The 25,597-nt window shown below is 42.9% G+C and overlaps 1 protein-coding gene and 1 long non-coding RNA gene across 5 annotated transcripts in view; one reads left to right on the top strand and one right to left on the bottom strand.

Moving 5' to 3' along the window:
• LOC139422672 (uncharacterized) overlaps window positions 1–25,597 on the bottom strand; it is a 1,300,889-nt gene that overhangs the window by 1,257,791 nt on the left and 17,501 nt on the right. The window lies entirely within an intron of this gene.
• The window catches only part of LOC139422666 (myosin heavy chain, embryonic smooth muscle isoform-like), a 60,598-nt gene that overhangs the window by 19,301 nt on the left and 15,700 nt on the right, over window positions 1–25,597 (top strand). For 2 of the 4 annotated variants that reach the window (XM_071173842.1, XM_071173843.1), the window contains exons 2-5: window positions 14,600–14,707; window positions 15,293–15,520; window positions 23,195–23,929; window positions 25,031–25,318. In XM_071173842.1, coding sequence (XP_071029943.1) covers window positions 15,479–15,520; window positions 23,195–23,929; window positions 25,031–25,318 — 1,065 coding nt within the window. In that variant the 5' untranslated portion in view covers window positions 14,600–14,707; window positions 15,293–15,478. Of the gene's footprint in view, window positions 1–14,599; window positions 14,708–15,292; window positions 15,521–23,194; window positions 23,930–25,030; window positions 25,319–25,597 lie in introns of those variants that run through there. The other 2 variants (XM_071173844.1, XM_071173846.1) reach the window with 2 other exon arrangements.

Here is a 25,597-nt window from a genome sequence, read left to right as displayed (position 1 = left end):
ATAATAGTGTTGTTGTCAGTAGACAGTCCTGGGCTAGATACTTGGGTTGTAGACAGTAGACAGTCCTGGGCTAGATACTAGTGTTGTTGTCAGTAGACAGTCCTGGGCTAGATACTAGCGTTGTTGTCAGTAGACAGTCCTGGGCTAGATACTTGTGTTGTAGACAGTCCTGGGCTAGATACTAGTGTTGTTGTCAGTAGACAGTCCTGGGCTAGATACTTGTGTTGTAGACAGTAGACAGTCCTGGGCTAGATACTTGTGTTGTAGACAGTAGACAGTCCTGGGCTAGATACTTGTGTTGTAGACAGTAGACAGTCCTGGGCTAGATACTAGTGTTGTTGTCAGTAGACAGTCCTGGGCTAGATACTTGTGTTGTAGACAGTAGACAGTCCTGGGCTAGATACTTGTGTTGTAGACAGTAGACAGTCCTGGGCTAGTTACTAGTGTTGTAGACAGTAGACAGTCCTGGGCTAGATACTAGTGTTGTTGTCAGTAGACAGTCCTGGGCTAGATACTTGTGTTGTAGACAGTAGACAGTCCTGGGCTAGATACTAGTGTTGTTGTCAGTAGACAGTCCTGGGCTAGATACTTGTGTTGTAGACAGTCCTGGGCTAGATACTAGTGTTGTAGACAGTAGACAGTCCTGGGCTAGATACTAGTGTTGTTGTCAGTAGACAGTCCTGGGCTAGATACTTGTGTTGTAGACAGTAGACAGTCCTGGGCTAGATACTTGTGTTGTAGACAGTAGACAGTCCTGTGCTAGATACTAGTGTTGTTGTCAGTAGACAGTCCTGGGCTAGATACTAGTGTTGTAGACAGTCCTGGGCTAGATACTTGTGTTGTAGACAGTCCTGGGCTAGATACTAGTGTTGTAGACGGTCCTGGGCTAGATACTAGTGTTGTAGACAGTCCTGGGCTAGATACTTGTGTTGTAGACAGTCCTGGGCTAGATACTAGTGTTGTAGACAGTCCTGGGCTAGATACTAGTGTTGTAGACAGTCCTGGGCTAGATACTAGTGTTGTAGACAGTCCTGGGCTAGATACTAGTGTTGTTGGGAAATAACTGAAAAGACAAATAACTCTATAAACAACTAGAAGAGACTGAGACATGAAGCAACATGCAGTCCATGCTGTTGTTGTTGTGTTGTCATCTCGTGTTGTGTCGTGTTGTTGTGTTGTGCTGTCGTCTTGTGTTGTGTAGCGTCATGTTGTTGTGTTGTGTCGTGTTGTTGTGTTATCATCTCGTGTTGTGTCGTGTTGTCATGTTGTGTTGTGTCGTGCTGTTGTGTCGTGCTGTCGTCTTGTGTTGTGTAGCGTCATGTTGTTGTGTTGTGTCGTGTTGTGTTGTCATGTTGTGTTGTGTAAAAGCGTGTCTTTTTTCATACTTTTCTGAGACTTCGTAACCAGTGTTATCAATTAGCGGTCATTAGAGACGGTTAGGAACAGTCATTAGAGACGGTTAGGAACAGTCATTAGAGACGGTTAGGAACAGTCATTAGAGACGGCTAGGAACAGTCATTAGAGACGGTTAGGAACAGTCATTAGAGACGGTTAGGAACAGTCATTAGAGACGGTTAGGAACAGTCATTAGAGACGGTTAGGAACAGTCATTAGAGACGGTTAGGAACAGTCATTAGAGACGGTTAGGAACAGTCATTAGCAGAATCTGTGAAGTACTTGTTTCTCCACAGAGAGAAAATCTATATTTTTCTTAACGTTGCTCTTGTTAAGAAGAGGTATTCGTCAGATTCACATACTGGGATGGTTTGTGACACAGATGGGAGAAAGAGGCTATTTGAAGCAAAATATTTATTTGGTATTTTGCAATCGTGAACGGCAGCTAGAAAGGCCTACCTCTGTCAGGCTGTGTGCTGTTCCACCCAGCATAACACACACACACACACACACACACACACACACACACACACAGAGCCAGCCAGCCAGCACAGAGAACAGGGTAGGGCAGGCCTTGGCCCAGGGCCATCACATGAGACAGGCCTGGCTCTAAAGGGTGAACCAGCTCAGGGCTAAAACAAATCTGAAACGCCTGGGGGTTCCCAACCTATAGACTATAGAACCACTGACTGACAAAAGACAGACTATAGAACCACTGAATGACAACAGACAGTCAGACTATAGAACCACTGACTGACAACAGATAGACAGACTATAGAACCACTGACTGACAACAGACAGACAGACTATAGAACCACTGACTGACAACAGACAGACAGACTATAGAACCACTGACTGACAACAGATAGACAGACTATAGAACCCCTGACTGACAACAGACAGACTATAGAACCACTGACTGACAACAGACAGACTATAGAACCCCTGACTGACAACAGACAGACAGACTATTGAACCCCTGACTGACAACAGACAGACAGACTATAGAACCACTGACTGACAACAGACAGACTATAGAACCACTGACTGACAACAGACAGACTATAGAACCACTGACTGACAACAGACAGACAGACTATAGAACCACTGACTGACAACAGACAGACAGACTATAGAACCCCTGACTGACAACAGACAGACTATAGAACCACTGACTGACAACAGACAGACTATAGAACCACTGACTGACAACAGACAGACTATAGAACCACTGACTGACAACAGTCAGACAGACTATAGAACCACTGACTGACAACAGACAGACAGACTATAGAACCCCTGACTGACAACAGACAGACTATAGAACCACTGACTGACAGCAGACAGACAGACTATAGAACCACTGACTGACAACAGACAGACAGACTATAGAACCCCTGACTGACAACAGACAGACTATAGAACCACTGACTGACAACAGACAGACTATAGAACCACTGACTGACAACAGACAGACTATAGAACCACTGACTGACAGACAGACAGACTATAGAACCACTGACTGACAGACAGACAGACTATAGAACCACTGACTGACAACAGTCAGACAGACTATAGAACCACTGACTGACAACAGACAGACAGACTATAGAACCCCTGACTGACAACAGACAGACTATAGAACCACTGACTGACAACAGACAGACTATAGAACCACTGACTGACAACAGACAGACTATAGAACCACTGACTGACAACAGACAGACTATAGAACCACTGACTGACAACAGACAGACTATAGAACCACTGACTGACAACAGACAGACAGACTATAGAACCACTGACTGACAACAGACAGACAATAGAACCACTGACTGACAACAGACAGACTATAGAAGCACTGACTGACAACAGGACAGTGCTGACTCTATAGTACTGACTGACAAGCATGCTGATTGGTTCTCTTGTCAATTGCTCCTCGACCATTACAACCAGCCAAACCTGCTGTTTCAGGACACCTTCTGACGGACTACGTGGCTAAAAGACCAGTTAGTTGGTAGATATAATTTATGTGCTGGGAGGGACTCTTTCTTAGTTCAGACATAACAATGCTATGACTAACAGCCATCGCTGTGCAGACTCAGAGCGTTGGGCCAGTAACCCGAAAGGTTGCTGTATCAAATCGCCAAACTGACAAGGTAAAAACCAGTCATGCTGGGCAAGGCAGATAACCCACTGTTCCCCGGGCAACGAAGAAGTGGATGTCGATTAAGGCAAGGTTAAATGTGGAAGACACATTTCAGTTGAATGCATCCCCAGTTACTTTACCCTTTCCATAGACTATACACACAACATTCAACACTTAACCCTTCCAAGAGCCAGGCATTGTAGTCGAGAGACGATCCTTGCCCAGCCACACAGATTAGTCATTTAGTTTATCCTATCCAGAGCAACTGCCAGATTGTAACTTTTTTTGTTGTTGTAATAAATCTTTATTTAACTAAGCAAGTCAGTAAAGAACAAATTATTTATTTACCCAAAAGGCAAAGGGCCTCCTGCAGGAACGGGGGCCTGGGATTAGAACAAGTATATCAAATCTAAATATAGGACAAAACACACGTCATGAGAAGAGAGACACCACAACACAACATAGAGACCTAAGACAACAACAGCATGGCAGCAACACAACATGACAACAGCATGGTAGCAACACAACATGGCAACACAACATGGTAGCAGGACAACATGGCAACAACATGGTAGCAACACATGGCAGCAACACAACATGACAACAACATGGTAGCAACACTACATGGCAACAACATGGTAGCAACACTACATGGCAACAACATGGTAGCAACACTACATGGCAACAACACAACATGACAACAACATGGCAGCAACAACATGACAACAACATGGCAGAAACACAACATGGCAACAACATGGTAGCAACACAACATGGTAACAACACAACATGACAACATGGTAGCAACACAACATGACAACATGGTAGCAACACAACATGACAACAACATGGTAGCAACACAACATGACAACAACATGGTAGCAACACAACATGGTAACAACATGGTAGCAACACTACATGGTAGCAACACAAAACATGGTACAAACATTATTGGGCACACGTAGCAGCCACAACTGTCAGTAGGACTGTCTATCTTCAGATAGCTAGGTGGACCAGTCATAGTCAGTACATTCATCTCCAGATAGCTAGGTGGACCAGTCATAGTCAGTACATTCATCTCCAGATAGCTAGGTGGACCAGTCATAGTCAGTACATTCATCTTCAGATAGCTAGGTGGACCAGTCATAGTCAGTACATTCATCTCCAGATAGCTAGGTGGACCAGTCATAGTCAGTACATTCATCTTCAGATAACTAGGTGGACCAGTCATAGTCAGTACATTCATCTCCAGATAGCTAGGTGGACCAGTCATAGTCAGTACATTCATCTCCAGATAGCTAGGTGGACCAGTCATAGTCAGAACATTCATCTCCAGATCGCTAGGTGGGACAACCACATATCACAGTCATAGTCAGTACATTTTGCCTCACAGACAGAGTGTAGTCACCTACAACCAACAGACACAAAGTAGTCACCTACAACCAACAGACACAGTGTAGTCACCTACAACCAACAGACACAGTGTAGTCACCTACAACCCACTGTGTAGTCACCTACAACCCACAGACACAGAATAGTCACCTACAACCCACAGACACAGAATAGTCACCTACAACCCACAGACACAGAATAGTCACCTACAACCCAGAGACACAGTGTAGTCACCTACAACCCACAGACACAGAATAGTCACCTACAACCCAGAGACACAGTGTAGTCACCTACAACCCACAGACACAGAATAGTCACCTACAACCCAGAGACACAGTGTAGTCACCTACAACCCACAGACACAGAATAGTCACCTACAACCCAGAGACACAGTGTAGTCACCTACAACCCACAGACACAGAATAGTCACCTACAACCCAGAGACACAGTGTAGTCACCTACAACCCACAGACACAGAATAGTCACCTACAACCCAGAGACACAGTGTAGTCACCTACAACCCACAGACACAGTGTAGTCACCTACAACCCACAGACACAGAATAGTCACCTACAACCCAGAGACACAGTGTAGTCACCTACAACCCACAGACACAGTGTAGTCACCTACAACCCACAGACACAGTGTAGTCACCTACAACCCACAAACACCACAGCCCAGCGTGCTTAACCCTAACAGTAATTTAATACCAAAAGCACATTTTTGTTTTCATACATTTTTTAAAAACAATTTAGCCAATTTTGACTTAGCAGCTGGTCTATCTAACGGCATCCGCATGCTTCTCATCTGAAACGGTTTGTGTATATATTATGACGGCGTTTAGTGATGTTTTGGTCTTCGTCAAGGATTTTTTGTCCCGTGCACACAAAAACATTTCTCGAGGCAAGACGAAGTTCGGAGACGACGTCTACGCCCCCTTTTTGTCGGTCCTTGATTAACAGTAGGGATTCTTCAATTAAGTGTTTTGTTGTCATTCTATGAGCGACGACTAGTTTTCAAGGCACATTTTTTTCACTTGAGAAATACTGCACCAAAACATCTTAGATTTTAAATTTGTGCGACTAAAATCTCCGCGGCAAAACATCAACTCAAGAAATCTGTCATTATTATTTTTTTTAAATTTTAGATTAATTCAGACTATTTTGAGGCAGTGTATGTATACTGGCTACGGCGTCTCAAGGTGGACAAACAATACTATTGCCGTCTTTTCTCATTTTTCAAGCGAAGGTCTTTTATGGTATTATGGGAGCACACTAGGTTCGCCTAGCCGAGTCCGAAACCGAAGCATGTGGAAGCCTTCAGGACAAGACTCATTACAATAAACAGCAACCTGTGAAAATATAGCTCTTATTCTTTAATTATTTGTTCTTCTTATCTCTTTTTTTTTTTAATGGATTTTCTTAAAATCTTAAAACGACATTTTTGGTTAAGGGGCTTGTAAATACACCTGTTGTATTCGGCGCACGTGACAAATAACATTTTGATTTGATTTGGAAGGTGCTTGGTTCAAGATTATTTGTTTTGTGGTCATGTAATTATTATTACGCTAGCTGCTTGTGGTTAACCAGACGACATAAAACGAGATAAGTCAATTGTTTGTTGTCAAAGCTACAGCTGGGTGTGGAACTAGCCTGTTGTTGTTGATTTTTCTAGTGGATCCACTCCTTTATAACAGTTGGTTCTGGACAGGTGTAACCTGATTTCGGTCTCCCTGTTTCAGGTACAGTATCCTGATGTGGCGGTGACTGGATGAAATGCTATTTTGTCGCTGCTTTAGGTTTTAGCAGTGTAGTTACATAGATATGGAGGTTGCCTGTATGTTATGACAGCAGCGTATTCTGCCTCACGGCAAAAAGTAAACACTATCCTGTTGGTACTTGTCTGTCAGTGTATATAGTATGACCACACACAGAAAAGACGACAGTATCTAAAAATAAAACAAGTTTGTAAAAGAAGAGTAGTCACACGATCTTAATTGTAGATATTTTGGAAAAAAGGGTCTCTTATCAAAGTTCTAGTCATGCTGGGATGTAGGATTCTATTGCTTCTAGAACTATTTTGAACTATTTTAACTCCCCACTAAAAATATCCACTGTGTAGATTCTTATGAACCCTGCAAGTCCCAGGATGTGGAAGTGGTACTGGGTGTGGCTCAGGAATGCTAACATTACAGAACCTGACTGACAGCTATCAGGACACTTTGTGGTTTTCAAGAAACCCTTTTCTATCCAACCCCTATCTCCCCACAAATTATGTTTTCCTCCTACATGTGACCACAACATCTTAAGAGTAGATGTATTGTTTTGGTTTTTGAATTTATTAAACAGACAATCTATAATCTTCAGAATACTTGGTGATCACCTGATGTGGATGATGGTTGTAAATGTGGAATTGGTGCTCGGTGTGGCTCAAAGCTGTCAACAGAACACAAACTGACTGACAGGTTTCAGGGGGCTTGATAGCTTAGAATGAATGAGTTTCAAAGCATTTACCTGTATTAAATCATTATCTGTAAATATAGGTTTGGGACATGTTCACGCTGCCAATATATCTTAAGGACAGTATAAACAATATATCTTAGGTACAGTATAAACAGTATATCTTAAGGACAGTATAAACAATATATCTTAGGTACAGTATAAACAGTATATCTTAAGGACAGTATAAACAATATATCTTAGGTACAGTATAAACAGTATATCTTAAGGACAGTATAAACAGTATATCTTAAGGACAGTATAAACAGTATATCTTAAGGACAGTATAAACAGTATGTCTTAGGTACAGTATAAACAATATATCTTAGGTACAGTATAAACAGTATATCTTAAGGACAGTATAAACAATATATCTTAGGTACAGTATAAACAGTATATCTTAGGTACAGTATAAACAGTATATCTTAAGGACAGTATAAACAGTATGTCTTAGGTACAGTATAAACAGTATGTCTTAGGTACAGTATAAACTATATATCTTAGGTACAGTATAAACAGTATATCTTAGGTACAGTATAAACAATATCCACAATGCTGAGAATTTGCATGTCCTTGTGATTAATTTGCCCCCTCATTCTTCTCGGTGATCACCTGATGTTTGTCATCCCAGACAAAACAAGTTAAGACACATCAGTTGACTCGGTTCAAGCCAACAGTGTTGTCATCGTGTTCTGCGAAAGCATGCAGTTTCCCATCAGCGCTCAGAGTCGTGCCAAGGTTTTTTTATTAGATTTTTTTTATTCCACCTTTATTTAACCAGGTAAGCTAGTTGGGGAACAAGGTGCCAATGTAAATGAAATGCCTCACTTCAGATTAATAGGCCTTATTGGATTAAGTACATTTACTTTTCCAAATCCCAATTGGAACTTGGTACAATTGGCATATTGTTCCCAATTGGAACCTATTTGAGAGCTGTGGTATCTACATCAGATGTTTTCCCATAGACCAGCCGCCCAGTGATTTCAGTTTTGTTATGTATCCTTACCAAATATATATTTTGTTGCCAAGACAAACATCCTGGGAGTAGAGGCAGTGTTGGAAACTCCTTGGCGTTGTGGTCTATGTTCTGCAGTTATACTTCAGTATGGTATTGTCCTCACTTATCACTTTCTTTTATCACAGCCCACTGAAGAATAGCCTCAGTTTTCATGTACGTGCATCTCACTATCTCGACAACCATTTGGTGAGATATACACCGCATCTCTCTCAACTCAAGCATCTTACTCCTTCAATAGCAGTATCAGTGTTATCAGTCTTATCAGTATCAATGTTATCAGTATCGGTGTAATCAGTATCGGTGTAATCAGTATCGGTGTAATCAGTATCGGTGTAATCAGTATCAGTGTAATCAGTATCGGTGTAATCAGTAGCGGTGTAATCAGTATCAGTGTGATCAGTATCTGTATCAGTGTAATCAGTATCGGTATCAGTGTAATCGGTATCGGTGTAATCAGTATCGGTATCAGTGTAATCAGTATCGGTGTAATCAGTATCGGTGCAATCAGTGTAATCGGTATCAGTATCTGTGTAATCAGTATCTGTGTAATCAGTATCGGTGTAATCAATATCGGTGTAATCAGTATCGGTGTAATCAGTGTAATCAGTATCGGTGTAATCAATATCAGTGTAATCAGTATTGGTGTAATCAGTGTAATCAGTATCAGTGTAATCGGTATCGGTGTAATCAGTATTGGTGTAATCAATATCGGTGTAATCAGTATCGGTGTAATCAATATCAGTGTAATCAGTATCGGTGTAATCAGTATCGGTGTAATCAGTGTAATTAGTATCGGTGTAATCAATATCAGTGTAAGCAGTATCGGTGTAATCAGTGTAATCAGTATCGGTGTAATCGGTATTGGTGTAATCAATATCGGTGTAATCAGTATCGGTGTAATCAGTGTAATCAGTATCGGTGTAATCAGTATCGGTGTAATCAATATCAGTGTAATCAGTATCGGTGTAATCAGTGTAATCAGTATCAGTGTAATCGGTATCGGTGTAATCAGTATCAGTGTAATCAGTATCGGTGTAATCAGTGTAATCAGTATCGGTGTAACCAGTATCGGTGTAATCAGTATCGGTGTAATCAGTGTAATCAGTAGTGGTGTAATCGGTATCGGTGTAATCAGTATCGGTGTAATCGGTGTAATCAGTATCGGTATCAGTGTAATCAGTATCGGTGTAATCAGTGTAATCAGTAGCGGTGTAATCAGTATCGGTGTAATCAGTATCGGTGTAATCAGTGTAATCGGTATCGGTGTAATTGGTGTAATCAGTAGCGGTGTAATCAGTGTAATCAGTAGCGGTGTAATCAGTGTAATCAGTATCGGTGTAATTGGTGTAATCAGTAGCGGTGTAATCAGTGTAATCAGTAGCAGTGTAATTGGTGTAATCAGTAGCGGTGTAATCAGTATCGGTATCGGTGTAATCAGTCGGTGTAATCAGTATCGGTATCAGTGTAATCAGTATCGGTATCAGTGTAATCAGTATTGGTGTAATCAGTATCGGTATCGGTATCAGTGTAATCAGTATTGGTGTAATCAGTGTTATCAGTATCGGTGTAATCAGTGTAATCAGTATCAGTGTAATCGGTATCAGTGTTATCAGTATCGGTATAATCAGTATCGGTGTAATCAGTGTTATCAGCATTGGTGTAATCAGTGTAATCGGTATCAGTGTTATCGGTATCGGTGTTATCAGTATCAGTGTTATCAGTATCAGTGTTATCAGTATCAGTGTAATCAGTATCGGTGTAATCAGTATTGGTGTAATCAGTATTGGTGTAATTAGTGTAATCAGTAGCGTCGTAATCAGTATCAGTGTAATCAGTATCGATGTAATCCGTATCAGTGTAATCAGTAGCGGTGTAATCCTTATCTCTATCGGTGTAATCAGTATCAACTGCCTTGGCAGGAACTAATGGGGATCCATAACAAACCCCAGGAAGAGTAGCTGCTGCCTGGTCAGGTTACTAAAGGAGATCCATAATAAACCCCAGGAAGAGTAGCTGCTGCCTGGTCAGGTTACTAAAGGAGATCCATAATAAACCCCAGGAAGAGTAGCTGCTGCCTGGTCAGGTTACTAAAGGAGATCCATAATAAACCCCAGGAAGAGTAGCTGCTGCCTGGTCAGGTTACTAATGGGGATCCATAATAAACCCCAGGAAGAGTAGCTGATGCCTTGACAGGAACTAATGGAGATCCATAATAAACCCCAGGAAGAGTAGCTGCTGCCTGGTCAGGTTACTAAAGGAGATCCATAATAAACCCCAGGAAGAGTAGCTGCTGCCTGGTCAGGTTACTAATGGGGATCCATAATAAACCCCAGGAAGAGTAGCTGATGCCTTGACAGGAACTAATGGAGATCCATAATAAACCCCAGGAAGAGTAGCTGCTGCCTGGTCAGGTTACTAAAGGAGATCCATAATAAACCCCAGGAAGAGTAGCTGCTGCCTGGTCAGGTTACTAAAGGAGATCCATAATAAACCCCAGGAAGAGTAGCTGCTGCCTGGTCAGGTTACTAAAGGAGATCCATAATAAACCCCAGGAAGAGTAGCTGCTGCCTGGTCAGGTTACTCATGGGGATCCATAATAAACCCCAGGAAGAGTAGCTGATGCCTTGACAGGAACTAATGGAGATCCATAATAAACCCCAGGAAGAGTAGCTGCTGCCTGGTCAGGTTACTAAAGGAGATCCATAATAAACCCCAGGAAGAGTAGCTGATGCCTTGACAGGAACTAATGGAGATCCATAATAAACCCCAGGAAGAGTAGCTGCTGCCTGGTCAGGTTACTAAAGGAGATCCATAATAAACCCCAGGAAGAGTAGCTGCTGCCTGGTCAGGTTACTAATGGGGATCCATAATAAATACTAATAGATGTGATGTAGATATGCGTGTTGGGGAAATATTTAAAACATTTCACTCACAATGATGTAGTGAGCTGTAATTCTAAATACATCCACAATTAATATTTTCTCTAAGCATCTGATTGCTTGACAGCTGGCGATCAGCTCTGCGTGAGCCCACCGTGTGTGTGTGTGTGTGGGTGTGTATCACTGCTGCATGCTGGGTAGACCTCGTTTCCAACGCCATATAAACAAAAGGTTAATGAGGCTTCGCTGCTTTTTGTTTATCCTTTCAGCAGATGCCAACAGATTTACACACACACACACACACACACACACACACACACACGAAGGCTCAAAAACAAATGCACACACACACACGAGCGCACACACACACACACGAGCGCACACGCACACACACACACGAACGCACACACACATACACACGAAGGCTCATAAACAAACGCACACACAAACACACGAACGCACACACACACACACACACAAACGCACACACACACACACATACACACGAAGGCTCATAAACAAACGCGCACACACACGAACGCACACACACACACAAACGCGCACACACACACACACGAACGCAGGCACACACACGGCGTGCTCACACAGAGTGGATCTGCATGAAACTCGGGCCCCTAATCACTGGAAGCCTGTGTGCTGTGTTTTAGCCAAGCAGCTCGTATCCAGCGTGACCATTCTTCTATGTAATTATGTCCGTTCATGGATAGATATTGGCTACTTCCTGACGGAAATAAATACCTTTTTAGTATCAGTCCTGTTTCTCTTGTTGTTTGCATAATCGTGGTTTGATTTATTAATTTGATAGATATGCATCAATTTTAAACATTTGATTATTAATGATAAAGTAATCAAATCAAATGGAGATGTCTGTACCGTGGACGTTTTCATGTATCAGTTTAATCTATATCAGTTGAATCAGTATCTGTATCAATTGAATCTGTATCAGTTTAATCTGTATCAGTTTATCTGTATCAATTTAATCTGTATCAGTTTAATCTGTATCAGTTTATCTGCATCAGTTTATCTGTATCAGTTGAATCAGTATCTGTATCAATTGAATCTGTATCAGTTTAATCTGTATCAGTTTATCTGTATCAATTTAATCTGTATCAATTTAATCTGTATCAGTTTAATCTGTATCAGTTTAATCTGTATCAATTTAATCTGTATCAGTTTAATCTTTATCAGTTTATCTGTATCTGTTTATCTGTATCTGTTTATCTGTATCAGTTTAATTTGTATCTGTATCAGTTTAATTTGTATCTGTATCAGTTTATCTGTATCAGTTTATCTGTATCAGTTTAATCTGTATCAGTTTATCTGTATCAGTTTAATCTGTATCTGTATCAGTTTAATCTGTATCTGTATCAGTTTATCTGTATCAGTTTAATCTGTGTCTGTATCAGTTTATCTGTATCAGGTTATCTGTATCAGTTTAATCTGTATCTGTATCAGTTTATCTGTATCAATTTAATCTGTATCAGTTCAATCTGTTTCTGTATCAGTTTATCTGTATCAGTTTATCTGTATCAGTTTATCTGTATCAGTTTATCTGTATCAGTTTATCTGTATCAGTTTATCTGTATCAGTTTAATCTGTATCAGTTTAATCTGTATCAGTTTAATCTGTATCAGTTTAATCTGTATCAGTTTAATCAGTATCTGTATCAGTTTATCTGTATCAGTTTAATCTGTGTCTGTATCAGTTTATCTGTATCAGTTTATCTGTATCAGTTTAATCTGTATCAGTTTATCTGTATCAGTTTAATCTGTATCAGTTTAATCTGTATCAGTTTAATCTGTATCAGTTTACTCTGTATCAGTTTAATCAGTATCTGTATCAGTTTATCTGTATCAGTTTATCTGTATCAGTTTATCTGTATCAGTTTAATCTGTATCAGTTTAATCTGTATCAGTTTAATCAGTATCTGTATCAGTTTTATCTGTATCAGTTTAATCTGTAGCTGTATCAGTTTAATCTGTATCAGTTTAATCTGTATCAGTTTAATCTGTATCAGTTTATCTGTATCTGTTTATCTGTATCAGTTTGTCTGTATCAGTTTGTCTGTATCAGTTTGTCTGTATCAGTTTATCTGTATCAGTTTAATTTGTATCTGTATCAGTTTAATTTGTATCAGTTTAATCTGTATCTGTATCAGTTTATCTGTATCAGTTTATCAGTTTGTCTGTATCAGTTTATCTGTATCAATTTAATCTGTATCAATTTAATCTGTATCAGTTTATCTGTATCAGTTTAACCTGTATCAGTTTATCTGTATCAGTTTAATCTGTATCAATTTAATCTGTATCAGTTTGTCTGTATCAGTTTATCTGTATCAGTTTAATCTGTATCAATTTAATCTGTATCAGTTTAATTTGTATCAGTTTAATCTGTATCAGTTTAATCTGTATCTGTATCAGTTTAATTTGTATCAGTTTAATCTGTATCTGTATCAGTTTAATCTGTATCAGTTTAATCTGTATCTGTATCAGTTTAATCTGTATCAGTTTAATCTGTATCTGTATCAATTTAATCTGTATCTGTATCAGCTTTGTGGATGTGTTCACTGGATGTCCATGCGTTCCTGATCGTCCTGTAGTTGTGGCCATCCATAGTGGCAGATACACATATCATTACCATCGAATGGACATTTGGGATCCCAGTAACATACCTGAAAATCACTCATCTTTGTAAAGGGAATTTAATAGGGTCTCTGTGCAGGTTTGTGTATCATATGATCATCATGGGAGACTGTGTAGTAATTTTGCTGTTTCCTTTGGATAAGATGTTACAACTCAACAAAGCCACAATGTCAGGTTCTGTCATTTCCGTGCCACTCACAAACTGTTTAGAGATGATTAAATACTGCCCTCTGGTGGGGGAGATTATGAAACAACACCCATCATGCATCACTGTATTGAGAGGGTTATAATAGTGAAATAATAATGTCTTGACATGAACTCATTCCTATTGGCTAGTACTGTGTTCTAGAAGTGTTCTGTTATTGGCCATTGACCTGTCAAGTGCTGTTTTACAGTTTTTTTTTTTGTATCTATGACAACATTGCTGCTCAGGGACACAATGTAATGTCATTGAAAAAGGTGTAAACAACGTTGATTCAACCAGTGTGTGCCCAGAGGGTAGTTAATGCTCTTCATTTACGCCTTAACCCGAGTGTTGGAGTCCTTTTATTAAAGCTAAAATATATATTTTTTAAAACATCTCTTTTTTTCCCCCTGTGTTTCAGCCTGAAAAAGGTTCAACAAACTTGAGCTGCTGAACTGAGCTGCGTGACGGAGGGTCAGAGAACAGAGGTTGAGACAACAGAGAGGCTCAAAACGAAGAGGCTTGTACTGTGAGTACTTTAAACTTCGGTTGGCGTATTTTCTCTATAGGTCTCCCTTTTGGGTAGTCTTTTTTTTAAATATATATTTTTTTATGTCTACGGCAGCGTTTCCCAAAACTCGGTCCTCGAGACTCCAAGGGGTACACGTTCTGTTTTTGTTTTTTTTGCCCTAGCGCTACACAGCCGATTCAAATAAACAACTAATCATTAAGCGTTGATCATTTGAATCAGCTGTGTAGAGTTAGGGCAAAAAAAACTAAAACGTGTACCCCTTTGGGTTTGGGAAACACTGCCCTAGGGGTAGCTCATCATATTGATGTACTCTAAAAATGGTATGCTAGCTAATATGTTAATATGCTAATTGCATTTCTAGAACCAAAATTCACATTTAAGTCAATTCTGTGACAGATGGACCGGCGGCCATATTGAGTGTTCCTGTCAAATTAATGTGGTCTGGGAGGGGGGAGGGGAGGGGGCGTTGACCCCTTCAATTCTGTTCCTATGTAACATTGGGCCCTGTGTGTGTGTAGTGGTTGCTGTACAGTGTATGCCAACATACTAACCCTGTGTGTGTGTGTGTGTGTGTGTGTTTAGGGGTTGTTGCATGCCCAACGGGAGCTGCAGGTGTGTATATCAGGGAAAGCAACACAGGCAGACAGACTGAGGTAACTGGAGCAGGCCCTGACACTCCCTACAGGACATACTGAGAGAGAGAGAGAGAGAGAGACGCTCTGAGGTACCGACTTGCAGGACTTCTCCTACAGGGTCACCCAGCACAACATGCAGGGGGAGAGTGAACACGAACACCAAGACGATAACATGGTAATCAACCCTTACCGCCCTCTTTCTCTACATCTTGCTTTTTTTACATCCATCTAACAGGATCTTTGTCCAAAATAAGCGTATATGAAATGCGTTAGTCGTTTGTCAATTTGCGTGTTCGTATACATTTATTTTCTAAATCATTATGTGGACCATTTCTTCATCCAATATAAGACATAATACAGCTGAGATATGCACAAAGGGAACGTTAGCCACATGGAGAATATACATGGTGTATCTGAACAGAACTGTTGTCAGTTTCATCCTAGATATGTATAGCGAGCTGTATGTCTGCTCATCTGTTCCTGGAACGGTTTCCTATCGTAGGTGTATACTCAGCCAGATGTATGGAAACATCTGGAATCTGTCTCTTTTCACGACTTGCCCCTGATGAATTTATGATAATTCACAGAATCAGTCTGATTCTCGTGTTCGTAACGGTTGGATATGAACTACGTAGAGAAACAACAGTCTATTCTGAAGATCAGAATTATAGTGTATATTTCTGTCAAACCCCTGTATTAACTAGATGTCATATGCTTGGGACAAAACAAACCCCTGTATTAACTAGAGGGCATATGCTTGGGACAAAACAAACGAGTGAGAGGTTCATTTGTAATATGTTACACCGTCAGATAGTTCTGAAGGACAGTGTAGCAGAACAGAACAGAGCAGAGCAGAACAGAACAGAACAGAACAGAACAGAGCAGAACAGAGCAGAACAGAGCAGAACAGAACAGAACAGAGCAGAGCAGAACAGAACAGAGCAGAACAGAACAGAGCAGAACAGAACAGAGCAGAACAGAACAGAGCAGAGCAGAACAGAGCAGAACAGAGCAGAGCAGAGCAGAACAGAACAGAGCAGAACAGAACAGAACAGAACAGAGCAGAACAGAACAGAACAGAACAGAGCAGAACAGAACAGAGCAGAACAGAACAGAGCAGAACAGAACAGAACAGAACAAAGTAGAGCAGAACAGACCAGAACAGAACAAAGTAGAGCAGAACAGACCAGAACAGAACAAAGTAGAGCAGAACAGACCAGAACAGAACAAAGTAGAACAGACCAGAACAGAACATCGTAGCAGAACAGAACAGAACAGAACAGACTAGTCACTGGTGGCTGAGAAACCATGCTATTAACATGGAGAAGGACAACACACCATATTGCCAAGCAGATTGCCAGGGGCTGAATGCTCCTTACCGTGTCACCCTTTATAGAACATATGTGCCTGTCAAACTATTTATCACTAATTGGTTCATTCATCGTTCATTCGTTCATTCATTTTATATTAACATGAATGAAACATTTGACAACTTTTAGCTTGTTTGACATATAAACACACAAGCACATGCGTGCGGATACACACACACACACGCATGCACACATGCACGTGCACACACACACACACACAGCACACGTTTAACTGTGTATCGTGAGTCATTTTTCTGATGATATTGAAAGGCATTGGCCTCCATGACAAACCAGCTGTAAACAATATCAATTAAAACAGGCTTTTGCTCGATGTTGTTATGTTTAGAGGCCAATAATCCCTGACCAGGGATGAAAGTGGATCATAGAGAGGAGTCAGTATTAGTGAGAATATTATATTAGCGATGGTATTAGCACACATATGGCACGTTCACAGACAGACAGGGTTTACAGTAGTACAGGATTGAGATCTGGGTCAGGCCGTGATTCCTAACTCTGCACCATATGGCTACGTGCTGAGGCCACAGAGGAATAGAGCTGGGGGCGAGGGGGGGTCTCCTCTCTGGGGACAGCCCTATGGGGACAGCCCTTAGTCAGAACATTAGGGTCTGTCTCTATGGGGACAGCCCTCAGTCAGAACATAAGGGTCTGTCTCTATGGGGACAGCCCTCAGTCAGAACATAAGGGTCTGTCTCTATGGGGACAGCCCTCAGTCAGAACATAAGGGTCTGTCTCTATGGGGACAGCCCTCAGTCAGAACATAAGGGTCTGTCTCTATGGGGACTATGGGGAGCCCTCAGTCAGAACATAAGGGTCTGTCTCTATGGGGACAGCCCTCAGTCAGAACATAAGGGTCTGTCTCTATGGGGACAGCCCTCAGTCAGAACATAAGGGTCTGTCTCTATGGGGACAGCCCTCAGTCAGAACATAAGGGTCTGTCTCTATGGGGACAGCCCTCAGTCAGAACATAAGGGTCTGTTTCTATGGGGACAGCCCTCAGTCAGAACATAAGGGTCTGTCTCTATGGGGACAGCCCTCAGTCAGAACATAAGGGTCTGTCTCTATGGGGACGGCCCTCAGTCAGAACATAAGGGTCTGTCTCTATGGGGACGGCCCTCAGTCAGAACATAAGGGTCTCTATGGGGACGGCCCTCAGTCAGAACATAAGGGTCTGTCTCTATGGGGACGGCCCTCAGTCAGAACATAAGGGTCTGTCTCTATGGGGACGGCCCTCAGTCAGAACATAAGGGTCTGTCTCTATGGGGACAGCCCTCAGTCAGAACATAAGGGTCTCTATGGGGACAGCCCTCAGTCAGAACATAAGGGTCTGTCTCTATGGGGACAGCCCTCAGTCAGAACATAAGGGTCTGTCTCTATGGGGACAGCCCTCAGTCAGAACATAAGGGTCTGTCGCTATGGGGACGGCCCTCAGTCAGAACATAAGGGTCTGTCTCTATGGGGACAGCCCTCAGTCAGAACATAAGGGTCTGTCTCTATGGGGACAGCCCTCAGTCAGAACATAAGGGTCTGTCTCTATGGGGACAGCCCTCAGTCAGAACATAAGGGTCTCTATGGGGACGGCCCTCAGTCAGAACATAAGGGTCTGTCTCTATGGGGACGGCCCTCAGTCAGAACATAAGGGTCTGTCTCTATGGGGACAGCCCTCAGTCAGAACATAAGGGTCTGTCTCTATGGGGACAGCCCTCAGTCAGAACATAAGGGTCTGTCCACTCTATAAAAATGAAGTCTGGTTTGTTGTAAGGTAAGTCTACTGTTCTTTAATATTCATATGAGGGGGTTAATCGTAAATTATTTATAGGCTAACATTGAAGACATGCTGTTTGAAGCAGACTGTTTATGGGGTGGTAGGTAGCCTAGTGGTTAGAGCATTGGACTCATAACCTAAAGGTTGGTGGATCAAATCCCCCAGATGACATTAACCCACTGTTTCTAGACCAGTTAACCCACGGTTCCTAGACCAGTTAACCCACTGTTCCTAAACCAGTTAACCCACTGTTCCTAGACCAGTTAACCCACTGTTCCTAGACCAGTTAACCCACGGTTCCTAGACCAGTTAACCCTAGGCTGTCGTTGTAAATAAGCATTTGCTCTTAACTGACTTGCTCAGTTAAATATATCAATTATAACAACTCTGTCCTTTTGTTTCGAACCTAAAATGTAATGTAATGAGTGTGAATTTGAATGCTGTGAATTTGAATGAGAGGCTAATACAGGTTGTTTGCATTATTCAATGTATGTTTGAGAAGAAAAGTGCCTATTAATTCAAAGTGGGTATCAACATGGGGTAAACTGGGATCTCTGTCCCAGGAAGACTCTTCACATTTTCCCACAAAATTAAATGACAAGACCTGGGAAATTACAACATTTGGCCTGAGGTTTCCCCTACGTACAGATCTAGGATCAGCTTCCCCTTCCCCGATCCTAAACTTAACTATTAGTAGGGGAAATGCAAAACTGACCCAAGATCAGCATTTAGGGGCAACTTCACCCTTCTCCCAAGCGTGGGAAAGAGGGTTGAGCTTGGCATGTAATGATGATCCTTTACTCTGGATAAAACTCTTGTTGTTTTCATTAGCTGTTACGTACTTCTGCCTTTAAAGGTCAGTAGCAGAAAAGGCTCTTGTTTTCATTTCACCTTCAGTCTAGTATATTTACTTCACACTAAGTCGCTAGTCTAGTGTATTTACTTCACGCTAAGTCGCTAGTCTAGTGTATTTACTTCACGCTAAGTCGCTAGTCTAGTGTATTTACTTCACGCTAAGTCGCTAGTCTAGTGTATTTACTTCACACTAAGTCGCCATGAATTCAAAGCAAACGCATAATTGACACATGACCCGAATGCAGTTAGTAAACCCTACAGGAAACCCCTACAGTACAGCCTAGAAAAGAACGCGTGCCTCTTTGAGCTGACATTGTGACTCTTCAGACGGTCACACATTTGATAGGACAATGCACAATTCACTTGATAGACAACCTCCAACAATTGACAGAAAATCAACTACATTTGGCAAAATCTAGTTGCTAATTATACATATCGCAGATCAGCTCATTAATAACAGGGAGATGAAGATTGGAAATTGTTTTAAATAAATGAAGGAAAAGCAGTCGACAAGTGCTCAGCAAATGTGGGAACTCCTTCAAGACTGTATTAAAAGCATTCCAGGTGAAACTGGTTGAGAAAATGCCAAGAGTGTGCAAAGCTGTCATTAAGGCAAAGGGTGGCTACTTTAAATAATCTCAAATGTAAAATATATTTTGATTTGTTTAACACTTTTTTTGGTTACTACATGATTCCATATGTGTTATTTCATAGTTTTGATGTCGTCACTATTATTCTACAATGTAGAAAATAGTAAAAAAATTAAGAAAAACCCTTGAATGGGTAGGTGTGCCCAAACTGTTGACTGGCACTGTATGTATTTCACCCCCAGCACCCTTACTTCCTGCGGCTATGCATCGTGGCACAGCCAAGCCTATTTGGGGAAAACCCTGGCATAGTGACGATAACCTGATTTGAAATGCTTTAAATGGGCACTTCTGATTTTTTTGCGGTATTTCCCAGGATTCCCTGGATAAATATGAATATTCCCGGTATTGAATCTTGGTATATTTTCGGGGAAAAAACAATCCCTACTGGCTACTGAGATATCGCGTTGCCCGCCACAACAGAAGGTAAGGCAAGAATGTAATGTGAATTTGAAAAGTCACCCAGCTCCTTCTGACTCTTCTTCCTATCTCATAGTGGGAATAAGGGCCTAACTTTGAAACAAATCTATTTTTCTCACCAGCAAGGTTAGAATCTATTCCATGTCCATCAAGTCACTTCAGGAAGTCAACTGAAAATCCAATTTACAATTTTCCTCATTTCAGTTTATTTCTTGAATTGCCTGAAATGAAATGAAATTGACCCCAATCCTGTCTACCATGTGTTACAGTGTGTTACATATTAACACATCATTAACTCAGCTCATGGGTTCAGCTAAAATAATAACATTAAAAATGGGGGCTTAAATGCTTTATCCCTGCATGGCCTGTAAATATAGTAAATACCAAGGTGATTAGAAATGATCCTGACCCCCAGAGAGGCCCTCCAACCGGCCCTGTGGTCCCCGGCCGCCACTACCTCTCCCTGGGGGAGGATGCAAGGTGAGACCCAGGACCGGGATTAGAATTTAGGCCTAATTTCCCGAGCCATAGCAGCTGCTGGACACTGGCCACTTCATTTATATAAGTAGCATTAGCGCTAGCATTAGTGTAATGTAATTGCAGCTCTTTGATTATGAATTGAAGAAGCTCTTTTGGCTAAATGGAAAATGATTCGTTTTTGTTCACTGCTATCGGTGTTGGAATGGAGAGACCATTTTGAGGTGTGTGTGTGTGTGTGTGTGTGTGTGTGTGTGTGTATATGTTTGTGTGTATGTCCTCTGCTCTGCACAGGGGGCCCATTTCATTTCATAGGCCTGGGTTCACCTTGACACATCGACACCACAGCTATCTCTTTAATTCACACACACACACACACACACACACACACACACAAGCGCACACACAAGCGCACACACAAGCACACACACAAGCACACACACACACACAGATAGAGCTTATATAATGTGAATTTGTAGCTTTTCGACTCTAATCCCCCTAAGCATGGAAAACATAATGTGATAACGTAATTAAATTAGACAAACTAACATGATCATTCTCAGCTCAGTATACTAGAAGGTCAGAGGTCTCTGGTTCAGAATGAAGGAGAGAGACAGTATACTAGAGGTCAGAGGTCTCTGGTTCAGAATGAAGGAGAGAGACAGTATACTAGAAGTCAGAGGTCTCTGGTTCAGAACGAAGGAGAGAGACAGTATACTAGAGGTCAGAGGTCTCTGGTTCAGAATGAAGGGTGATGGAGAGAGACCGTATACTAGAGGTCAGAGGTCTCTGGTTCAGAATGAAGGGTGATGGAGAGAGACCGTATACTAGAGGTCAGAGGTCTCTGGTTCAGAATGAAGGGTGAAGGAGAGAGACAGTATACTAGAGGTCAGAGGTCTCTGGTTCAGAATGAAGGAGAGAGACAGTATACTAGAGGTCAGAGGTCTCTGGTTCAGAATGAAGGAGAGAGACAGTATTCTAGAGGTCAGAGGTCTCTGGTTCAGAATGAAGGGTGAAGGAGAGAGACAGTATACTAGAGGTCAGAGGTCTCTGGTTCAGAATGAAGGGTGATGGAGAGAGACCGTATACTAGAGGTCAGAGGTCTCTGGTTCAGAATGAAGGGTGAAGGAGAGAGACAGTATACTAGAGGTCAGAGGTCTCTGGTTCAGAATGAAGGGTGATGGAGAGAGACACACAGTCTTAAAGGGACACACTATCACACCATCTTATGTCCTCTGTGGGTTACAGAGAAAGACTGATATCCTCTCACTGGGAGCTGTGATGTAGTGTGAGACATTCAACTGGCACAGAAGAAAACATGTCTCTGTCACCTAAGAGTGTATTGAGGATTAACTCAGACACACCGTTCTGGATCAGATACTAGCTAATGGTTGACTCTAATGGATGACTCTAATAGATGACTCTAATGGATGACTCTAATAGATGACTCTAATGGATGACTCTAATGGGTGACTCTAATGGTTGACTCTAGTGGATGACTCTAGTGGATGACTCTAGTGGATGACTATAGTGGATGACTATAGTGGATGACTCTAATGGATGATTCTAATGGTTGACTCTAATGATTGACTCTAATGGTTGACTCTAATGGTTGACTCTAATGGATGACTCTAATGGATGACTCTAATGGATGACTCTAATGGATGACTCTAATGGATGACTCTAGTGGATGACTCTAGTGGATGACTCTAATAGATGACTCTAATAGATGACTCTAATGGATGACTCTAGTGGATGACTCTAGTGGATGACTCTAGTGGATGACTCTAGTGGATGACTCTAATGATTGACTCTAATACTCTTGCCTCACCACAGCAGGGCCTTTTCTGCGTGTATTGTTCTTCCATGATATCAGTCATTATTTCTCCTGTCCAGACATGAGTGAATTGGGAAGAGGGATATTTCATAATATAAGGAGGAATGGTTCTGCCCTTTCTGCTACTGACCTTTAAAAGCAGAAGTATGTAACAGCTATTGAAAACAAGAGCCTTTTCTGCTACTGACCTTTAAAGGCAGAAATACGTAACAGCTAATGAAAACAACAAGAGTTTTATCCAGAGTAAAGGATCATCATTACATGCCAAGCTCAACCCTCTTTCCCACGCATGGGAGTAGGGTGAAGTTGCCCCTAAATGCTGATCTTGGGTCAGTTTTGCATTTCCCCTACTAATGGTTAAGTTTAGGATCGGGGAAGGGGAAGCTGATCCTAGATCTGTACGTAGAGGAAACCTCACCCAGGAGCCCCACTGTGTTGAAACCGTAGATTTCTCTCTTAGGAAGCCACTGCCGTTAAAGAGACGAGGAGTGTATCCAGCCATAGCAACCCTATCAACCCTAGCAACCATAGCTCGACCCCGGAGCAAGGCCGAGACTCAGTCAACCGTAACGGCCGCACCAGAGGGACGTTGTCCTCCACTGAGGTTCCGTCTCTACGGGGTCTCAGGAAGACGCAGAGCAGCTCGTTGGAGGAGGAAGAGAAGGTCTCCGGGACCAATAAGAGGACGGTGCTGTCCAGAGGATCTAATCTAACCCGCTCCGGGAGTGTCAAGGACCTGATTCACAAGTTCTCGGGCTCCTCGTCAGTCAATGAATACGACTCACCGGTTCTGTCAATGGGCGGATCCCTGCCCGAAGACTCTAACCGGCCAATCAGGATGTCCACAGCCAGAACAGTGGAGGTACTGGCCTATCAGAACTCCCAGTCCAACCCAAACACAGCCACTCTCAGTAGTACCACAGTACAGACACAGAGCCCAGTCAGAATGTCCACAGCCAAGTCCACCTCCCAGTCCAACCCAGCCATTCACAGCAGCAGCACCGTAGAGAGCCAGAACCCGGTACCTTCTATCGAACTAACCCCTCCACCCATGGAGTCTCAGCCCGGCCTTAAGGGGACGAAGACAGGCTCACCACAGCCCAGGAGTCCTTCAGACAGTCATTCCCAGAAGGGTGAGGGCCAGAACCAGGGTGGCTCTCACAAAGATTCCATGGCAGGCTCTGGATTGGCTTCGGTAAGTAGACCTCTAGATAGGCTCCTTTTGTAAAGGGCCAAGAACTCACCACACCGATCACTGATTGGTTGGCATCCGAGACCACGTCCACCAGTGATCATACTCCGTATGAAGATCACACATCATGGCCTGCCTGTCTGTCTGTCTGTCTGTCTTGTCTGTTTGTCCACAACAACAGCAATCAACACAATCGTGCATCCGCCTTTTCATTCGTCTGTGCATGCGTGACCAATAGCAGTCCATCTGCACGACCTAACTCTTGCATCTAACATATCAAACTCAACGTAATGGCTTGTTCCTAACACGAGGCTCTTAGTCATGATGAGCTGTAGCATTGCTATGTCATGTGTGTGGATGTTGTTACCACTGTGCTGTACGGCGATGTCACTCATGTTCACGTCACACCGTTGCATGTCTGTTCAGTGGAATTGACTGGTTCGATTTGCACGTGATACAATCTCAGATCTCTCTCCTGAACATAACAGCATCTTCAAATACCATCAAATGCTCCCTGCGCTGTACTGTACTGTGCGCCTGTCTGTCAACAGCTATACTATTGATTTCTCTCTCTCTCTCTCCCCCCTGTCTCTCTCCCCCTGTCTCTCTCCCCTCTGTCTCTCTCCCCCCTTCCCTCTCCCTCTGTCTCTCTCCCCTTGTCTCTCTCCCCCCTGTCTCTCTCCCCCTGTCTCTCTCCCCCCTGTCTCTCTCCCCCTGTCCCTCTCCCCCCTGTCTCTCTCCCCCTGTCCCTCTCCCCCCTGTCTCTCTCCCCCCTTCCCTCTCCCCCTGTCTCTCTCCCCCTGTCCCTCTCCCCCCTGTCTCTCTCCCCCCTTCCCTCTCCCCCTTGTCTCTCTCCCCCCTGTCTCTCCCCCTGTCTCTCTCCCCCTTCCCTCTCCCCCTGTCTCTCTCCCCGTCTCTCTCCCCCTTCCCTCTCCCCCCTGTCTCTCTCCCCCTTCCCTCTCCCCCCTTCTCTCCCCCTGCCTCTCTCCCCCCTGTCTCTCTCCCCCTGTCTCTCCCCCCCCTGCCCTCTCCCCCCTGTCTCTCTCACCCCTTCCCTCTCCCTCTCTCCATCCATATATTTAATATCTTCTCCTCTTCCTCCAGGAATCAGACTTTAATCCCAACAAGAGGCCTGAAAGTCCCCCATCTGAAGAAGAGCCATCCAACCCCATCAAAGTCCGCCAGAACCCCAAATACCAGCTGTACCTGAGTGGAGACGTGACGGGGAACGGTTCCAGGGATACGAATGGAACATTTGGGGGAGAGAACGGGAACGGGATGGAACCCAGGAACAGTTCCCGTTGGGACAGCGCTAGTTCCAGATTCGGGCCAAACTATCACGGGTCCCTGGAATCTCTGGCCTCTCGGGACTGGGACACCATGTCGGACAGGGTGAGGAACAGAGGCCTGGGGCCACTTGGGGCTGGTACTGAGGCCAGAGGAATAAGACAGGTTTGAGGCGTGGGCCTCCAGGAGCCAGGGATTTAATTCAGGGGTGGTGGTGGGGCCAGCACTGCTAGGGGCCAGGAGATGTTGATGGGGAATGAGAGGGACAGTAGTAGGTTCTTCCAGGGGCCAGGGGAATCAGATATGGAGTGTGATCAGCACCTGTCTGTCTGCTCCACCTCTCTGTCTGCTCCACCTGTCTGTCTGCTCCGCCGGTCTGTCTGC

The sequence above is a fragment of the Oncorhynchus clarkii genome, chromosome 12 (genome assembly GCF_045791955.1).
Source record: "Oncorhynchus clarkii lewisi isolate Uvic-CL-2024 chromosome 12, UVic_Ocla_1.0, whole genome shotgun sequence".
NCBI lineage: Eukaryota > Metazoa > Chordata > Actinopteri > Salmoniformes > Salmonidae > Oncorhynchus > Oncorhynchus clarkii.
This window is presented reverse-complemented; position numbering and strand designations above follow the sequence as displayed.